The 17,448-nt window shown below is 39.3% G+C and overlaps 1 protein-coding gene across 7 annotated transcripts in view; it reads right to left on the bottom strand.

The window, feature by feature from the left end:
- Positions 1 to 17,448, bottom strand: part of nkain2 (sodium/potassium transporting ATPase interacting 2) — a 710,044-nt gene that overhangs the window by 13,320 nt on the left and 679,276 nt on the right. For 4 of the 7 annotated variants that reach the window (XM_062979162.1, XM_062979126.1, XM_008119948.2 and 1 more), the window contains one exon: positions 8,818 to 8,874. The exons of the other annotated variants lie outside the window; for them this stretch is intronic. In XM_062979162.1, coding sequence (XP_062835232.1) covers positions 8,818 to 8,874 — 57 coding nt within the window. The remainder of the gene's footprint in view (positions 1 to 8,817; positions 8,875 to 17,448) is intronic. 7 annotated transcript variants of the gene reach the window in all.

Here is a 17,448-nt window from a genome sequence, read left to right on the forward strand (position 1 = left end):
TATCCTATAGGATCCTGGGGTTTGTAATGGGGTGAGACATTAAGAGTTCTCTGATACTTCTATGGACCCCCAATCTACAAATCCCAGGATGGGACCTTGGTGATTAAAGTAGATCTGTAGTACCACTGCTTTATTTGTCTTAAATATTTCAGGTAGAGACCAGTAACCCACCCTATTTCATTCTTACAACACCAGTGGCCAATGCTCTGCTTTTGAGCACAATTCAGAGTGCTGGTTATGACTATTAAGTCTACTGAAGGCTGGTATCATCTCATGTGAGTCTGTCCAAGCTGCAAGAGCATAGAGAAAGGCGATTCTTTTGATCCTACCACCTTTACACATATATTTGTCTTCTCACTGGCTGTTCTCAGGCTTTGAAATTCTCTGGAATTGGCTCTCGCCTAGCAATACTTTAATCAGTAAGGTGAAAAATACTTGTTATTCCAACAGGTTTTTGGAAACAGAATATTTTATAATAAAATGTCTTATTAAGTGTGCTATAATCATGTGAGAGGTTTACATTAGGGTCACCACAAATTGGAAATAAGTTCAAGACACACATCACAATAATTTTTCATTTATTCGTTTCCAGCTGAAGTGTTTCCAATAGTTTACAATTCTAGAGGCAGTTTAGTTGCATTTTCAACATAACTTTCGGTGTATGTTTTTACTTCCATTTCTTTTTATCTTACAATCTGCCTTCTCCAACTTTGGAGGAAATGTTGGGTATTGATTGACAAAAATAATGCAGCACTGCCTGGAAAACACACAACAACCCAATGCAGCACTCTGGAAATGTGATAAAGTGAGCAGCCTGTGAAAGCTGCTAATACAAGATGGTGCTAGAAGATTCCTTGATTCTCGTTTTAAAAGGGACAGTGAATCTATGCATCCTTTGCTGGATCCAGAACTGAACTGAAGCTCTTTCCCATGGACTACCATCTGATATTGGGTAACATTCCCATTGATTGTGGACTCTGTGGGTGTGGGGTTTACCATTTAACTCAAAGCTTTTCTACCAGGTGATAGGCTCTCCCTAAACCCCCACTGCAACCAGATGTGAAAATTTCCACAAATCTCATGGTTACAACCAAGAGTGAGGTCTTTCCCTTGTTCCCATCTCTGCCACCAATGTAAGCCCCTACTCTTGTTCTACTGCTGTGGCAATCCACCATAGGTACCTCCAATATGCCTCAAGGTACCTGTTTGAGATATTATGCAACTTATATCCCCACTGGAAGCTGTTCTTTATTCACTGCTGACACTGATGTTACTAGCAGTGCTGCAGAATTCGAAGAGGCATGAATGGAGGGCTTAAAGGAAAAATGTGTCAAGAGGAAGGTGCGTCAAGCCAACCCAGTCCGGGACCGCCTTCCATCTGGAAACCGATGTCTTCACTGTGGAAGAACATGCAGGTCAAGAATAGGTCTCTACAGCCACCTACGCATCCACAGCCAAGATGCTATACTTGAAGGACCATCATCCTCGAACTACGAGGGATTGCCTAAGTAAATAAATAGGTAAGTAAGACACCACAGACACATCATCTGAATCCAAGCTTTTTGAGATGTAGAATTCTCAGAGGCTGTAAGCTTATAAACAGAACTTGAACATAAAACATTAATTACACGATGTAACAAAATTTGAAAGATTTTCTGTTTCTGATTTGAAAGTGTTATTCCTGTTAAAATGTGATACTTACTTTGAAAGTAATTGTTATACTTCAGAAACTTCATTATTGTGACTGAATTGGTTGAGATTTGAGAAGATATTCACTGAAAAACTATAGCAAGATGTGCTGCAGGATGTCCCACAAAAACAAGGTTTTTGCAGTTTAATCATTTTTCCATATTTTTGATAGAACCAACTAAGAAATGGCATTTATAACTCATGATCAATAATCATGGTACATAGTATTAATTCCTTTAAGAAGATACTCCCTCATAGTCTCTCCATTTCTAGCTACCTAAATCAGATTATTAAATAATATTCATTGATTCCTTTACCTGACTGGCTTTCTTAACTACTAATCACTCCTCTCATTCCTCTGTCCTTGAACTACCCTAACTAACTATACCAACTGACATTCTAATTGTCATGTACTAACTTTATTCAAATCCCCTCAGACATTTCACCCACTTCCATAATTCCATTCCCTCAACACCCCCCAACAGCTTTATTCTCTCTTATACTCAGGCATGCATGTGCATCGGTCTTCAGGTCATCTAGCTGCTTTGAGCCACCTCCGGGGTTGAGAAAGGCAGGGTAGAAATGTTGTAAATAAATAAATCTGTCAACCTGATGGTAACCCTATGGGTTTTATAGGATTTTCTTAGCCAAAGAATATTAATAAACGATTTTGCCAGTTCCCTCCTTTGAAATATACCCCACAGCACCTGGTATTAATTGGTGGACTCCCTTCCAAGTACTAACCAGGTCTAACCTTGCTTAGCTGCCAAGATCAGCTGGGATCTGGTGACTTTAGGATACTCAGGTGATTTCTAACAATGCATAAATAAACAAGTTACCATAATATATAATAAATTAAACAACATTTAACACCAAAAGTCCATGACATCACAGTGGGCAACACTAATAGGATAATTCATTAATCCTCATAGCAAGACCCAAGTGTACTTTTTGATATGTTTTTATCTATTTGTGTTTTTACCAGTTTTTGTCTATCTTGCAAACTACCGTAACTGCCAACTTTGGGGGAGGTGTATGGTGTAATAAAGTAAGATGAGAAAACACAAATTATTATAGCACTCATCCATCCCAAGGCGTTGGTGGACCTGAAGCAAGTGAATGTCAGAGCCAAAAGCACCAGTCTGTGGATGGAAGCAAGCACTACGTTAGCAATGCTTCCATCATCCCATTGCTTTACACAGCCCCACTACTTCATATGAGAGGGAGTGTAGTATAAAGATTAGTGTTGCACTGGAATAGGGGGTACCCGGGAGCCATGAAACTCACTATGTGTCAACAGCATCAGTGGCTGTATCTTGGAGGTTACATACAGAGGATTTGGCCATGTAAAACCAGACCACTATCAAGCAGAGGGCTTGGGTAAAAGGCACTAAGGATTAGTCATTACTGTCAATGCAGCACTTTAGCCTCCCATAATTGCCCATGACTGAATTAATGAGAAGCAGAAGATGAAAATATAATAAGTCATGACTTTGCAGGAGACTTGAATTTTGCACAGCCATGTAAAAAAGAAGGCATATATGTCATGACATATGACATAGCATGTGAGAAAGCATAATGATTCTAATGTGAAAGGATGGAGTATACCAAAGACAGTTGAATTGCTCATGTGCATACTAAAATGCATAGGTACTAGATGCACAGAGCAAAGTGCGGAAGGATAGGTGTTCCATTCATTTCCTGCTTCGCCCCTTTGTCTTCTCTGAATGAAGACATGTGCATTTCTATACAAAAAAGGCCTCAAATGTTAACAAAGCCATCATTTTGAATTCTTGTCGTGTGTTAAATCAAACTGAGCATTTATAACTCAGATCAAGTTCTCAGTTTTCTTTGAATGGAGGTTGATTCCTTCATGCTGGAGTTTTGCCATGTCCAAAGTGTGAATCTTGACTCTGTGTCTTCTGTGACATTTCAGATTTGTGAAATAACTGCTGGTGTGCTGAGAAGCATGACAAATCCCCTGATACCCTTCCAGCCAACTGTTATGATGGAAACTCTACCACCCTTAGCAACCACAAGTCAGTTCCTCAAACTCATTATATCTGAAAACACCTGAAATTTGGTAGCTTTTAAAAAGCTCTTTCTGGGCGACAAAATCAAGCAAACCAAGAAGGAATACATGCGCACATACAATACTGCACTACCATTAATGCCTTTCAAGTGTCACTACTGCATAGAGACCATTGGCTGCAGGAGAAAAGCTGAATTCAACAATTAAATCGAGATAAAAGCAATCAAATATGCTTGTACATCAGAAAGTGGGATGTATAAACCAATATGAAAAAACATTAAATCAGAAATTATGGAGGCCTAGTCTTGCTTGTATTTCTAAGGGTTTAACATACATGCACATGCACATGTGCACACACATTCATGCACAGGCTACAATTCTGACAAAAATTCTACTTAATTCAGTTGGATTTATTTCATAGTAGATATAAGTAGGACAGCACTGTTTGATAGCTAGATCCTACATTAAATGAAGGGAAGTTGTAGGCAGTTTGGTCCCATCTTAGCAGGGGCGGGAATCTGCTTTGTTTTGAATTTTAAAGCTGTTACCCAAGCTACTAAACCTATTTTGAGAATACAGTTTGGCACTATGAATAGCTATAGTTTACATTAAAGTTAAAGTGGACCCCTTCCCTGACAAGGTACAAGACAACTGATGATGGCTTATATCTTGTATTTTTAATAACCACTGACATCATACACTTATGACTTGTGCAGCCACAGACCACACATTGTGGTAAGTAGATTTTATTTCCATATCAGTATTATTACTCAAGTGATGGACAAATACAGGTTGTTTGCTGTGGTTGAAGTCATTCAAGAAACTATATTTGAACCTACTTGTAGGAAACTGCACAAATAAAAGAGTATTTTAGAAAATCAGACTTGCAGTGCTCAAAGCGCACTTCAGTTGCCTGTGAATACAACAGATCTAGAGCTACAGCATCGCAGGCATTCAGTTTTCATGTGGCTTATTGATTCTAGATCTAATTATTCGAAGATTTAGATCAGAAAGATCCAAACAAATGCTTGAATCTACTGAAGAGTACATAGTGTGAGACAGGGAAATGCTGGAATAGTACAAAAAATGATAGTGTGAGACACAGTATTCTAGTCAAATTGTGGTCAAAATAGAGAACAGTAGTATCATTGGTCCAAATCCATCTTAAAAAATATAGTTCTTGTTTGCTCTCATCTCCAGCTCATTTGATTATTTCCACTATATTTTTATCTGGGTTATAGCTGAAAAAATAAATCTTGGTCCAAGATAGAATTCTAAAGAGGCCCACTTCAAATCTTTTTTGGCATTCTTCATCACCCAATAACACATCACCTCATCCTCTTCTTGTCAACTACCATCAAGTGGACTTCGACTCATGATGACCCAATGAATGAGAGGCCGCCAAGTCTGTGTCATCAACAGGTCTTGCAAATCTAAGGCCATGACTTCCTTAAGTTTATCCCATGTCTCTAGAATGCATATTGACTTTTATTGTAACAATATTACTATAATTATATGACCAAACAGTCTCAGTTTAGTTATCTTGGTTTCTAGGGAGATTTCAAGCTTGATTTCCTCCAGGACCAATGTATTTGTCTTTTTAAGCAGTTCATTGTATATGTAGAACTCTCCTACACATTAAGCAACACATTTCCAATGGTTTCATTTTCCTCCTATCAGCGTTTTTCATTGTTCAGCTTTCACAACTGTGCACAGAAACCTGGAATATGATGGCATCATGGACAATCCTAACATTAATATTCAATTATTTATCTTTAGACTTCAGATGCTTCACAGTTCTTTTGTGAATTGTTTCCATTATCTGTTTATTTCTACTTCATCATGTAATGTGCTGGTGGTAGAGCATCCCCACGTTTGGTTAAAATTTCCTATTGATTTCTCTGATTTTGCGAAAGAGGTCTCTTATTTTTCCTTTTCGTTATCAACTTTTTTCTGTATTGCTTTATATTTGCACACCTTTTTTTTTTACCAAATTACATAACAGATATTGGGGTGCACATTAGATTTGATAGTACATTAGATTCTATTGCAAACTTGAAAAACACTTTTGCTCACGCCATATTGCGTTCTTGCTAGTACTGCCCTTTCTAAAGTACCTTTGTCATGTCAGTGTCTTTCATTCAGGTTACAAATATTACTCTACAGAAAAGGAGAGGCTACACAGTGATGCTCAGAATTTGGGAATCGGTTCTCCATAAGACACCCGTGTTTGGTATTTTCTCGAATTGCTCACAATTATTATATAAAGCTTAACTTTGAACACAATTCCACTAATTCCTCTGGATTAGGAGACCTTGTTTTGGACTTCAGCTCCAGAATTCCTGATCATTGGACCAGCTGGCTAGGGCTTCTGGGAGTTGGAGGTCCAAACATCTGAAGGGCCGTAAGTTGTCCAGGCCTGTCATAAAGTGAAGTAGTGTACGTAGTGGTAGAGCCTCTGTCTGTCATTCTATAGATGAGGTGAACAAGTTCTGCTGAGCCTGCTTTTTTTAGTAAAACATCACAAGGATGAGTGACACAGATGAGCATGTAAGCAACCAAGAAAAGGAATTTACTTATGTAACAAAAAGAATTTTAAAAAAACAAAACAAAAAGTTCTGCTTCTGCCAGCGAGATTTGATCTCCTCATCTGCAGAATGACAGGTAGACACTCTTCCACTACACTACTTTTCCTTATGACAAAGCCACACAATCCACAGCAATTACTGGAATGGCATTCAAAGTTGAATGACTCAGAACCCATGATCCATTCAATGAAAGTATTGGACATGGGTCTAATAATGTCTAATAGAGAACACATCCTCAAATTTGGGGGCAAAACTGGTGAATCGACTTTTCTGCAGGCAGGCATTTGGATAAGGGGAAGTTGTGGGTGGGATTTAGGGAGGGATTGGGGTTTTTTAAATGCATTTAAACTGTATTTTAAACTTCATTTTAACCTAACACACACAATACTGTTTAATTGTTTTTAAATGTTTGTATTTGTTTTAAATTGATCAAGGTGTATGACTGTTAGCCACCCTCATTCATTCCACTCATGGAGGAAGGCAGGGTATAAATAAAGTAAATAAATAAATGAATACAATTGTAAAGGGTGCACTTTTTGCCACTGTATTTGCCAGCAAATACATTTTGATTTCAAGTTTTAAAAATTGAGATGCACATTAGATTCAATTGTATATTAAATATGGTATTATAGATGTTCTCCATATCTCTGCACACAAGTTGTTGAACTGTTGCATTTAGGATTCTGACTCTCAATTCTGACACCTTTTACTTTTGCTTCTCATCTATCCTTAACTGCTCTAAGAGTTTCATCTGTCATCCATTAAGGCTTCACTTGATTTGGCTGCAGATAGAGGGTTTTTTTTGTATTCTTCCTTGACAATGTGAGCTAGTTGATGATAGCCGGGGGCAGGGGACTATGCTTACCTGCCCTTAATGTATCATTGTTCACAGGATGTTCAATTCTCTCTTTTCTTCTTGCTTTGTGTTTCAGAACCCTATTCTCAATCTATTAGCTTTCCTAATGTTATCTCTATTTGGATTTTTAGCAAATGTATACCTACTACTAGCAAATAATCAAAACAGTGTGCACATGGCTGTGGGATTGGCTGTTATGCTTTGCCATGCAAATTGATTACTTTCATAGAAAAAGTCACTACTATTTCCCTATTTCCCAATACTTTCCACTTTTTACACTTAGGTCGAGAGAGGCGGCTGGGTAAATTTCTGGGGAGTTTTGTATTGTGTCCAGGTACCCTGCTGGAAAGTCTGGCAGGGCATCTGGACACACTCCCAGGAAAGGGCGGATGTTGGGTGGTGGTGCCTGGGCTTCAACCCAGGTGCAATGGCACTTAAGAAACGTGACTGCACTCAGGTTAAAGTGCTGTCTGGAACCGCCCTGAGTTCAAAGTGCAAATTATCCTTTGCTCAATTAATTCAGCAGAAGAGAGAGAGGAGATGAAGCTGTGCCTTTTTCAAAAAGGCCAGGCTAAAGCAAATTGCCTCAGTCTCTACTAGCCTGAGTTTTCTTCCTTACTGATACTCTTTGCCATACTGACCACATTCTGATACTGCTTGGTCACATGTCAGTTTTCATCTGTGAAATGGTGGTGGTATGTTAATCATATGTATTGGTATAACTGTGGTGTATGATTGTTGTTGTTGGAGTAATTTAATGCCTGATTCAGGTAAAGATTCCCACTCTGTTGAGACTCACTTTCCTCTTGAACCTCCCAACACAGCCATCTAGTGTTTGAGGAGGGCACAGGGAGGTCGAGAATCTTCTGGTCATGTCCCAATCATTGGGTACACAATGATGACAACACCCACCAGGACTTTTGGAAGACCTTGGGAGATCTTGGAGGATGTTTTTGTTGTAGTGTGTCTGGTTATAGATACCACATAGCCACATCCTTGGGGGTGGGGATACAGGAGAAAGCCCCATGAAGGCGATAGAGATGGAGCAGAATTCAACCTGGGAATCTTAACAATGAGAACTTATTGTTAAGTTCTTTCTTGTTCTTTCTTCCTATACATATCTTGGCTTTTATGTAATGTGATGATCATCTCTAATGTGGTCATATGAGCTCATACATCTGTATCTTAATATATAATAGGTTTCAGACAAGGCTGTTCTGTGTTTCAGATAGTTACACGTTTCAGATAGTTCTTTTCTTGTAGATTGTGTAGTGCATTTGGGGAACAGGTGGGCTATAGAGCAGTTGTCTAATACCTCTCTGTAATACTGATACGTTTATGTGAATGTTTTATCCAGTTCACTCAGCAGCTCATATAAAAATCAATAAAATAGCATCAAGTATAATAGAAACATGACTGTAGGGCACACATTAAAAAGCAGAAAAACATCAAGCCCCTTCAAAAGTATTCTGGACAAGGATGTGTTACAGTGCATGTGAAGCACCAGCAAGGATCAGACTAAGGGAAATCTCATGGGTAAGTGGAGTCTGCAGGTTAAGAGATACTACAGGAAAGGCTCAGCAAGGGTTCCCACCAACCAACCAAAGGAGATGCTAAGCAAAACATTCAAAATGTTAAAGGAATATACATACTCTGGTTTGCTCCGGGGAGCCAGTAGGCCATTCTTCCTCCCATCACCGGGTATTCAGCTGTAAATTTTAGCACGCCAAAACTCAGGTAAGAGTTTGAGAGAATAGAGATGTGATTTTCTTGGCTAAGTAATGGTATTTCTTTTTACAGAATTCATTCATAAAGAACTGGATGCTACTTTAATTGCTGTTAAACAGTGTTAGCCTGTTAAGTTGTCCAACACTATTTCCGAAGTGGATGAAAGTTGTGAGAAAGAAGGCAGCATGCAGTGGGTAGATGCATAACTTTCATGGCTGTTGGGATGTAGGCTTATGTCCTCACCAGACTTGCACTTAGTTATGCCACTTAGGGATTCTGAAATGTAATACAAATCAAACCCTAGCCATAACTTGGAAATTTGGAGTGGATCATGGCAATGCAGTCTCTGCCCCCAGCCCTTTCTTGTTTGCCTGGCATGTTCATTTTTCCTGTCTCATTCAGCCTAGTATAATATCTATCCTATGCTAATCATTGCTAATAATGTTCTCCCAAATCTGAAGCCCTTACTAATTTCCAGACTTGAAACTATAGCTTGCATTTATCTGTTAAAAAGATGTCTGTGCCAGTTCAAGAAATTGCATGATGAATAAAACCAGAAATTAATGAAGCAATTGATTTGTTAGGAGAGGGGGTATCCCAGTTACCACAGATACAAACGTAAGACAGATATTCTATAATAATATTCTGAACCAAAACTTGAATGTGACTTTGATTTTTAAAAGAGAGCTTATAAATAATTGTGATTTTTTAGCTGCTCATTGCTGCATTCTATCTTTATAGTGGGTTCTTCTATTTAAACCAGTGGTTTTCAACCTGGAGTGGGTCTCGAGGACGAAAATCTGGCTCGCGAACCTCCTTCCTCTTTACTTATTTCATTTTATTAATTTTATTTCCATTCCTTTCAAAAGAGCTGACCATTGCATTGGATAGATCACATCAGCTCTAGATGATTAAATATGGTTTTCTGTGGGCGAGCAGATGGCGACTACTGCATGGCATATATTCAGTATCAGAAACTAGAGCTGATGTAGTCTATCCAATTCAATTTTCTGAATCAGCACCCCAAATAACCAAACGGAATCTAAAGTTGACCAAAAACTTATTTGTAACCCTTTTGGTACTAGTGTTGGAGAGTGGTCCCTGGTCAAAGTGGTCCCCAGTCAAGTGTTCCTGGTCAAAAAAGGTTGGGAAATGAATGTGTTTTTTTTTAGAAAATAAGTAACAATTGCTTTAGGTATGTATAGATGAAGAATAAAACACAACGGCACGCTACAATTAATGGTGGTTACAATCCCCTTAGCTTCCGACAATAATTAGGCATAATTTTTATGAAACAGTGTGTGTATGTGACTTCAAATTGCCTGTTGACCAATGGCAACACCATTCATAGGGGTTTCTTAAGCAAGGGATATTCAGAGGCAGTTTTGCCAGTTCCTTCCTCTGAAAATTAGCACAGCACCTGGGATTTGTGGGTGGTTTACCATAGAAGTACTAACAAGGGCTGAATCTGCTTAGATTCGAAGATTAGGTGGAATCTGATATTTTTGAAGTATTTTGTCCTCTGATTGAACAGTATCTTATGACAACGATGAGACACCGAAATGGCAATATTGCTTCTTTCAAAGAACTTATAGATATACTTTAAACTCAAGCTTGACAGTTCCCTCAGCAGATTGTGATGACTGCTCAGAGTGGGATGGGCCAAGGTAGTAAGAGAGAAGGTAAATTAACATATAGGAAGCAAATGACAGCACCATTTTAAGTGTGTGATTCTCTTTTTATTTTTTTTTGCATAGCATAACTATGTCTCTAAGGGATTTTCTTAACATCAACTTCATTAGTTAGGAAGGCAGCAATCCATAACCAATTTTCTTTTCATGTTGTGCTTGTTCACATATAAACCCAGCCCTTTTGTTAGAAACATTTGCAATTAATCCCTCAAACAAAAGAAATGCAAATGCAGACTCCCCTAACCAAAATCCTCCAAACTCATGGCCCTGATCACCATCTATTATACACTAAAATGAATTGAAATTCCCAATTTGCACCTAACCTAATTTTCTACTGATAATAGGCATGGATTCCCAGAAGCACTCCACACATCTTGATAGTAACATCCTAATTTCCTTTCCTGGTAAATGTTTTAAATAAGATTTTAGCACCAAAGGAAATTAACCTTTAAATTAATTGTAATTATAAAATGCCACCGCTGATTTTGTCTGCAGCCTAATTGCTTGCTATTATTTAAACCAGCTGCACCTCAGCTGAGCTTTAGATTTCCCTGAATTACAGGGTGCTAAGACCACCAGGGTTACTGTTTGCTGCTGCTCAGTCGTTTAGTCGTCTCCGACTCTTCGTGACCGCATGGACCAGTCCATGCCAGAGCTCCCTGTCAGCCATCACCGCCCCCAGTTCCTTCAAGGTCAATCCAGTCACTTCAAGGATACCATCCATCCATCTTGCCCTTGGTCGGCCTCTCTTCCTTTTTCCTTCCATTTTCCCCAGCATCGTGATCTTTTCCAAGCTTTCCTGTCTCCTCATGATGTGGCCAAAATACTTCAGCTTTGCCTCTAATATCCTTCCCTCCAGTGAGCAGCCGGGCATTATTTCCTGGAGGATTATTATTTAAACCAGCTGCACCTCAGCTGAGCTTTAGATTTCCCTGAATTACAGGGTGCTAAGACCACCAGGGTTACTGTTTAGCCTGGTCCATTTGTGGTTGCACCGATCTTGGAACAAACCTTTAAATTCAAACGACAAATAGATGTGAGAGTGCTTTCATTCAGAAAGTGGCAAAACTACATTTGTGGGGTTTTTTAAAACTACATCTTCCAGAAGCTTCAGCCAGCATGCTAGCTGGGGGATTCTGAAATCTGAAATCCACAAGAGTACTCTCCCAAGCTCTGCAGTCATCCAGGACTGAGGAAAGCCTACCATTTCAATTCCTTCGATAGTCTGCTCTTTCTTCTGAGTGCTATACAATGCCTTCAGGATGTTATTTTTAAAACCTCTTTTTGTTATGTAGAACAAATCATTATTGTACATGGTACATGTGGGCATTATCTACAATCAGCTTTTAATTACATATAATATTTTCCACTGGAAATCACAGACACATCTTAAAGTGCCACTACACACAACTGAACCATTCAGCAGTAAAGTCGCTAGGCAGAGCTATTTTTGAGAGGAAAAATGGCTGTAAAGGTTAAGCCACAGGAACATCTCCATTCATCTATACAAAATGGGAGCCTTTACAGACTACATTTCATGTTTTAAGAAGTCAGGATAATATTGCACACATCTCTTGTGCAACATTACATCTACCTTCAGTATTAAAGCAGGGCAAAACACAGTGTCTTTAATAACAATTTCATTGTACATTGTGACTGGGAGTGAAAAAGGGAGTATGTGAGACTAGGTCCAAGGAAAACACCTTTTTTCTCAATAGCAGAAAAAAGGCTGGTTGTCTTTTCCTTGATATTGAGGGAAATGTTGTGGGGTTATCCAGTGACTTCCACGAGAGACTGGGACAAAAAATAAATCCTTAACTCTGCTGTATTCTAAATGTGTCAGTTTTTTTAAGTTCATAACAATTATGGATATACCTAAATTCTACTCAGACAAGCTGAGAAAGCTACATCTTGGCTGGCTGAATGACATTAAATAATAACACCTAACATTTGTAAGACATTTTCCAGTGTCCAAACTGCTTTGTGTGCATTATTCTCTAATACAGTGCCAAACTGCTTTGTATGCATTATCCTTTAATACAGTGCTGAGGTGGTCTGTGAGCCACTACTGGCCTGTAAGCATAAATTATCAGGATGTGAAGGGTTTCCAGGAAACAAAATATTTAAAAACACAATGGTAGGTAATGGCTACAAATTGGGTACCAGTCCATAGTATATTTTTAAAGACATAGTAACTGCTAGCCTCCCAGCAGTTGAGATAACTTGGTAAAAAACTTTTGTGTAAGGAGCAACTCAAGAAACTGCAAGTTGTTTCTGGTGTGAGAGAATTGCCTGTCTGCAGGGACATTGCCCAGGGGACGCCAGATGTTTGATGTTTTACCATCCTTGTGGGAGGTTTCTTTCATGTCCCCACATGGAGCTGTAACTGACAGAGGGAGCTTATCCATGCTCTTGCCGGATTTGAACCACTAACCTGTCTGTCAGCAGTCCTGCCAGCACAAGGTTTAAATCGATTGCACCAATGGGGGGCTCCTACTTTTTAAGATAACCTGGTCATTATCTTCCTTGTTGAAGATGGGGCAATGTCTCAACCCTGCACAGTGTCTCTCAGTATAAACAGCCACTCACTATCTCATTGTCAGTCAGTCTGGGATCCAAGTCAAAGAAGATTCAAACAACAAACTATGAAGGGATAATCCAGTCCAGTCCAAAGGTTCTCACCAACACATCCAAACTATACGTAATCCAAAGTCCAAAGTCAAGGTCTAACACACGATAAAGCACACAAAATCATCCAACAGAGCTCTAAGCTGTAGCAGGTTACAAACGTTGCTCCCAACAAAGACCAAATCCAAACTGCCACTCTTTGTGCTCCATAACACAAGTGCTCTCACCTGTTGCCTCTTTTCTGTGCCAGCTGTACAGATCTACGCAGCTGAATACCATGACTCCTCAGTTGCAGTCTTTCTGGGATACTTAACTCTGCCTGATTGCTCCCCTGATCCTGAGTTAACTCAGGACTCCCACTTGCCTGAGGCACTAGGTCCTGCACTGCAGGGGGAGCTTCCTCAGTGTCAGGCTGCAGCTGGTGTGGTTCCCTGCTTTCTACTTACTCATATGCTGGGCCTGGCAGCCCATCATCTTCATCTGTATTGCAGACCAAGACAGGAAAGGGGAGGCCTGTCTATTAAATGCACAGTAGGGAATTCTTTGTCTTTTCCAATCTGAGGTGAAAAACCCTTCCCACCAATGAAAGTACTGCCATATACTGCATGAATGAGAAAAAATCAGCCTGAACACTGGATGTTTCATAAAACATATTTTTACCTATCTCAATTACAGGAATACAAGGTCTAATACTTGGATAAAGTACTTCTGCAACTGACAGAAAGACTGTTTTTCAAAGACACTTAATTAGGAGCACCTGATTACCAAATATATATATACTTCTCATTCAAAACGAAAGTCACGAAGTTTATTTTGTAACAGGGTCTTATGGTTCAGTATAGAGAAATATGTCCTGGAAGTGTCGCTGACGGCCCTTCCAGACAAGCCCTATATCCCAGGATCTGATCCCATGTTTTCTGTTTATCCCAGATTATCTTGGAGTGCAGTTTAAAGCAGAAAACCTGCTAGATCCTGGGATATAGGGCCTGTTTGGTAGGGCCCTGGGTCAGGTTGAAATTTCATTCATGGCCCCAATTCTAGAGTAACAAATGTTGTGTGAGAAGCTCTTGCCTTTGAGAGAAGTTCTGCTATGGCAGAGCTCAAGATTGACCTGCATAACAAAATGCCAGCAACATGACAAAAATGGACAATTAGGTATGCTTTATCCTATGCCCTTTCAATCTGTGGCAGTGAACCCAGTGACAGCACACCAGAACTATACAATGGTACCTGTGATTTTGTACCATTGCCTTCACTAGGGTAGAAAGAAAATAAAAATAGTGGTCCTTCTTGCCAGCCCCATTAATGCGGTCATGACAGAACATGTGAACAGTCAGTGTCCATCAACTTCCAATCCCAGTACACCACTAGCAGCCTATACATCTTACAAAGAAAGACCACGCCTCTGATGTTAGCATGAAAGGAACAGAACTTCAACTCATATAAGACACATTTAAAGCTCACAGGGGAGGGGGAATCTTTTAATTGGAAATAATGGGTAAAAGGTACTTTGCATAAAAAAATCTGGTCTCACAATGAACAGGAAAATCAGCACGCTGCCAATACTGCTCTGCCTAGTACTCTTATCAATACTAGGAATATTGGATATAGACAACAGTTCTTAAGAACAGGGCCAAAACAATATTTCCATGAACCAAGCAATAGACCCTACTCAGTGACCAACAGAACTGATGGTGATGTTTCCAGTTCTTCATCACTGAATTGCTTATTTGCTTCATGCAGGCCCTGTACTTTTGTAAGCCACATAACAGAGACAAAGTTGCTCCTACCATGGAGTTCCAACCATGGATTTGATGCCCTGCTGTCTGTTGAGTTACTAACCAAGACAGAATAGCTCTGCTGAGTTAATCAGGTAATAACTGATAGATACTGCCCTTTGGATAGCTAGCTTATTCAAGGTAGTGGTCAGTAAAGGTTTCCATGGTACCCCCTCCCCTTGGATTGTTAGACACATATTCCTTTCTACAGGATTTGGTTTCAGCCTCATGGTGAGAATGTAAGGGAGCCTGGTTGGCAGAGAACATCAGTTGTATCTAGTTGGAAGCTTCTTGTGGTGCATAAGTATTGATGCCAGTAGATTTGATATAAGCGCTTTGATATATATATATATATATATATATATATATATATATAGAGAGAGAGAGAGAGAGAGAGAGAGAGAGAGAGAGTATGTATGAAGAAGGGGGGGATTCTGCTGGGATGCGTGCTACTGAACAGATTGGACTACAAGACATAGTAGCAATGTATGTGTGGATTGGCTGCATATGTTTTCAAGGCTAAGGAAAGGTACAGCCTGAGCCTAGCATTTTGATAGCTCCCATACAGCCTGGAACAGCTGCAGTAGGAGAGACTATCACACCAAGAATGGAACTGCCTTTCACTGCAAAAGGGCAGGCCAAAAGGGTTAGCTTGCTTTAGGCATGGACTGACAACACAAGGGACCTAGAAATAATAAGGGGAAAGATTAGGTATTGGAAACTATTTCCCCAAGCAGGTTTGGTGGGAATACAGGAGAGAGACTTCTTGGTGGCTGCTTCTAGACTTTGTAACTCATTTAACTTATTTCTTAGGAGGCTGGGATGGATCACTTCTTGTTTTCCTTCTTACATCAAATTATAACTCTTCCATCAGGGTTTTCTGTATTTTTCCCCCACATGGGATTTGGGACCACTCACCCCACCAACCCATTTGGTGTTACGTCCACACACAATACATATCACCTTCAGTAGGAAAAATACACACTTCCAGCTTAAAATGAAATGCACATGAGGACGTCTCTAGGAGCAAGATTTGTCTCTAAAACAATACTTGCTTCCTGTTCATTTTGTTTTAGGTTGAAAATGCAGCCCTTTAAGCTGTTGCAGTCCTTTCAGATTGCACAAGGAAGCCTCTAAACATACAGCAGGGGTGGAGAAATCACATGCGGCTGGCAGGTGACCATGAAAATGCCTGACTAAAACAGTATTCAATTGTATTTCAATCAAAGAAATAGAATATTTGGACACAAAACATTCATTATACTCATTTCTTGAACCATTTTCTCTCTTCTCATGACTCTAGCAAAGTCATGAGTGATATATATTACACAACTGTATTGTGTATCAAAGGCCTGACAATTTTGCTGTCAATAATCAGCACACAAACCTGTTGGAGATTTAGTGGCCATGGCTGACAGGGATACAGTTATTCTGTCTTGGGAACTTGAACATTAAATTTTCCAGTGCACTGCAAGTTTATCTATAGTAGCAAAGGCCCCAAATCTTGATTCCCCCCAACATGCATTATTCAGTTTATTGGTGAAAATTTGAGCAGCTGCATCAACAGCTGAATTCTGTCTTTTTCGATTTTGATTGAGAGCCTTCTGATCTCTCCTTAGTTTGGTATACATCGTAACTGCTCCACATTTTCTGAAGAATAATTCCCAAGGCTCCTCAGTAGCATTACGGTTAGAGAAAGATCAATTTCAGCACTTTGGAAGCCTAGATTGCGGCCACTGAATGCATAAAGTATATCATTCCAGTCTTCAAAATGTTCCTTAAATCATTTTGTATCTTTTTATCATTTCCTGGTTCTAATTTTTGAATTTATCATCCTTCATTCTCTAGCATTTTTAGTATCTTCCAGTATCTAAGAATGTCAGTGTTAGCACTTCAATATATCCCTGAGAGGGATTTGGTGTTACAAATCCCTTCATTAATGAATCACAAAGAGTCATCCAATGATGAGTTTATGATGAGGATAATTATATACGTAATTCTTACATTGTTCTAAAAACTGAAATGCTTTCAGTGCAGCATTCAAAGCCAGACTGGTCAAAAAAGGCAAAGGTTATGCAGCCCAACCAAGTGGTATAATATCAAACAAAGCCTTGCACTAATTTATCTTCATATACATTCATGAATACATATTGCTGGTCTCAAAACTTTTCATAACTCTAACCATTTTTTCTTGAGCCTGGAATAAAAATTGTGGGATCCATTTTACTTTTCATTACTATCTTGGAGTCCACTGGGATGTTTTGTCCTCTCTCCTTTTAAATATTGGACTAAAAAAACAAACATGTGAAAAGTAGAGAAGGCAGTATTTTTTTTGCCTTTGTATGCAAAAGAAATAATTTCTGCAGTTTTCTGCCAGCTGTGGGAGACAAAGAATATTACAATTTATTTTATATCTACAGCCATGGTTGCATTTTATTGAATTTTCAATTGATGGGCT

Source organism: Anolis carolinensis, chromosome 1, assembly GCF_035594765.1.
Source record: "Anolis carolinensis isolate JA03-04 chromosome 1, rAnoCar3.1.pri, whole genome shotgun sequence".
Taxonomy (NCBI): Eukaryota; Metazoa; Chordata; class Lepidosauria; order Squamata; family Dactyloidae; genus Anolis; species Anolis carolinensis.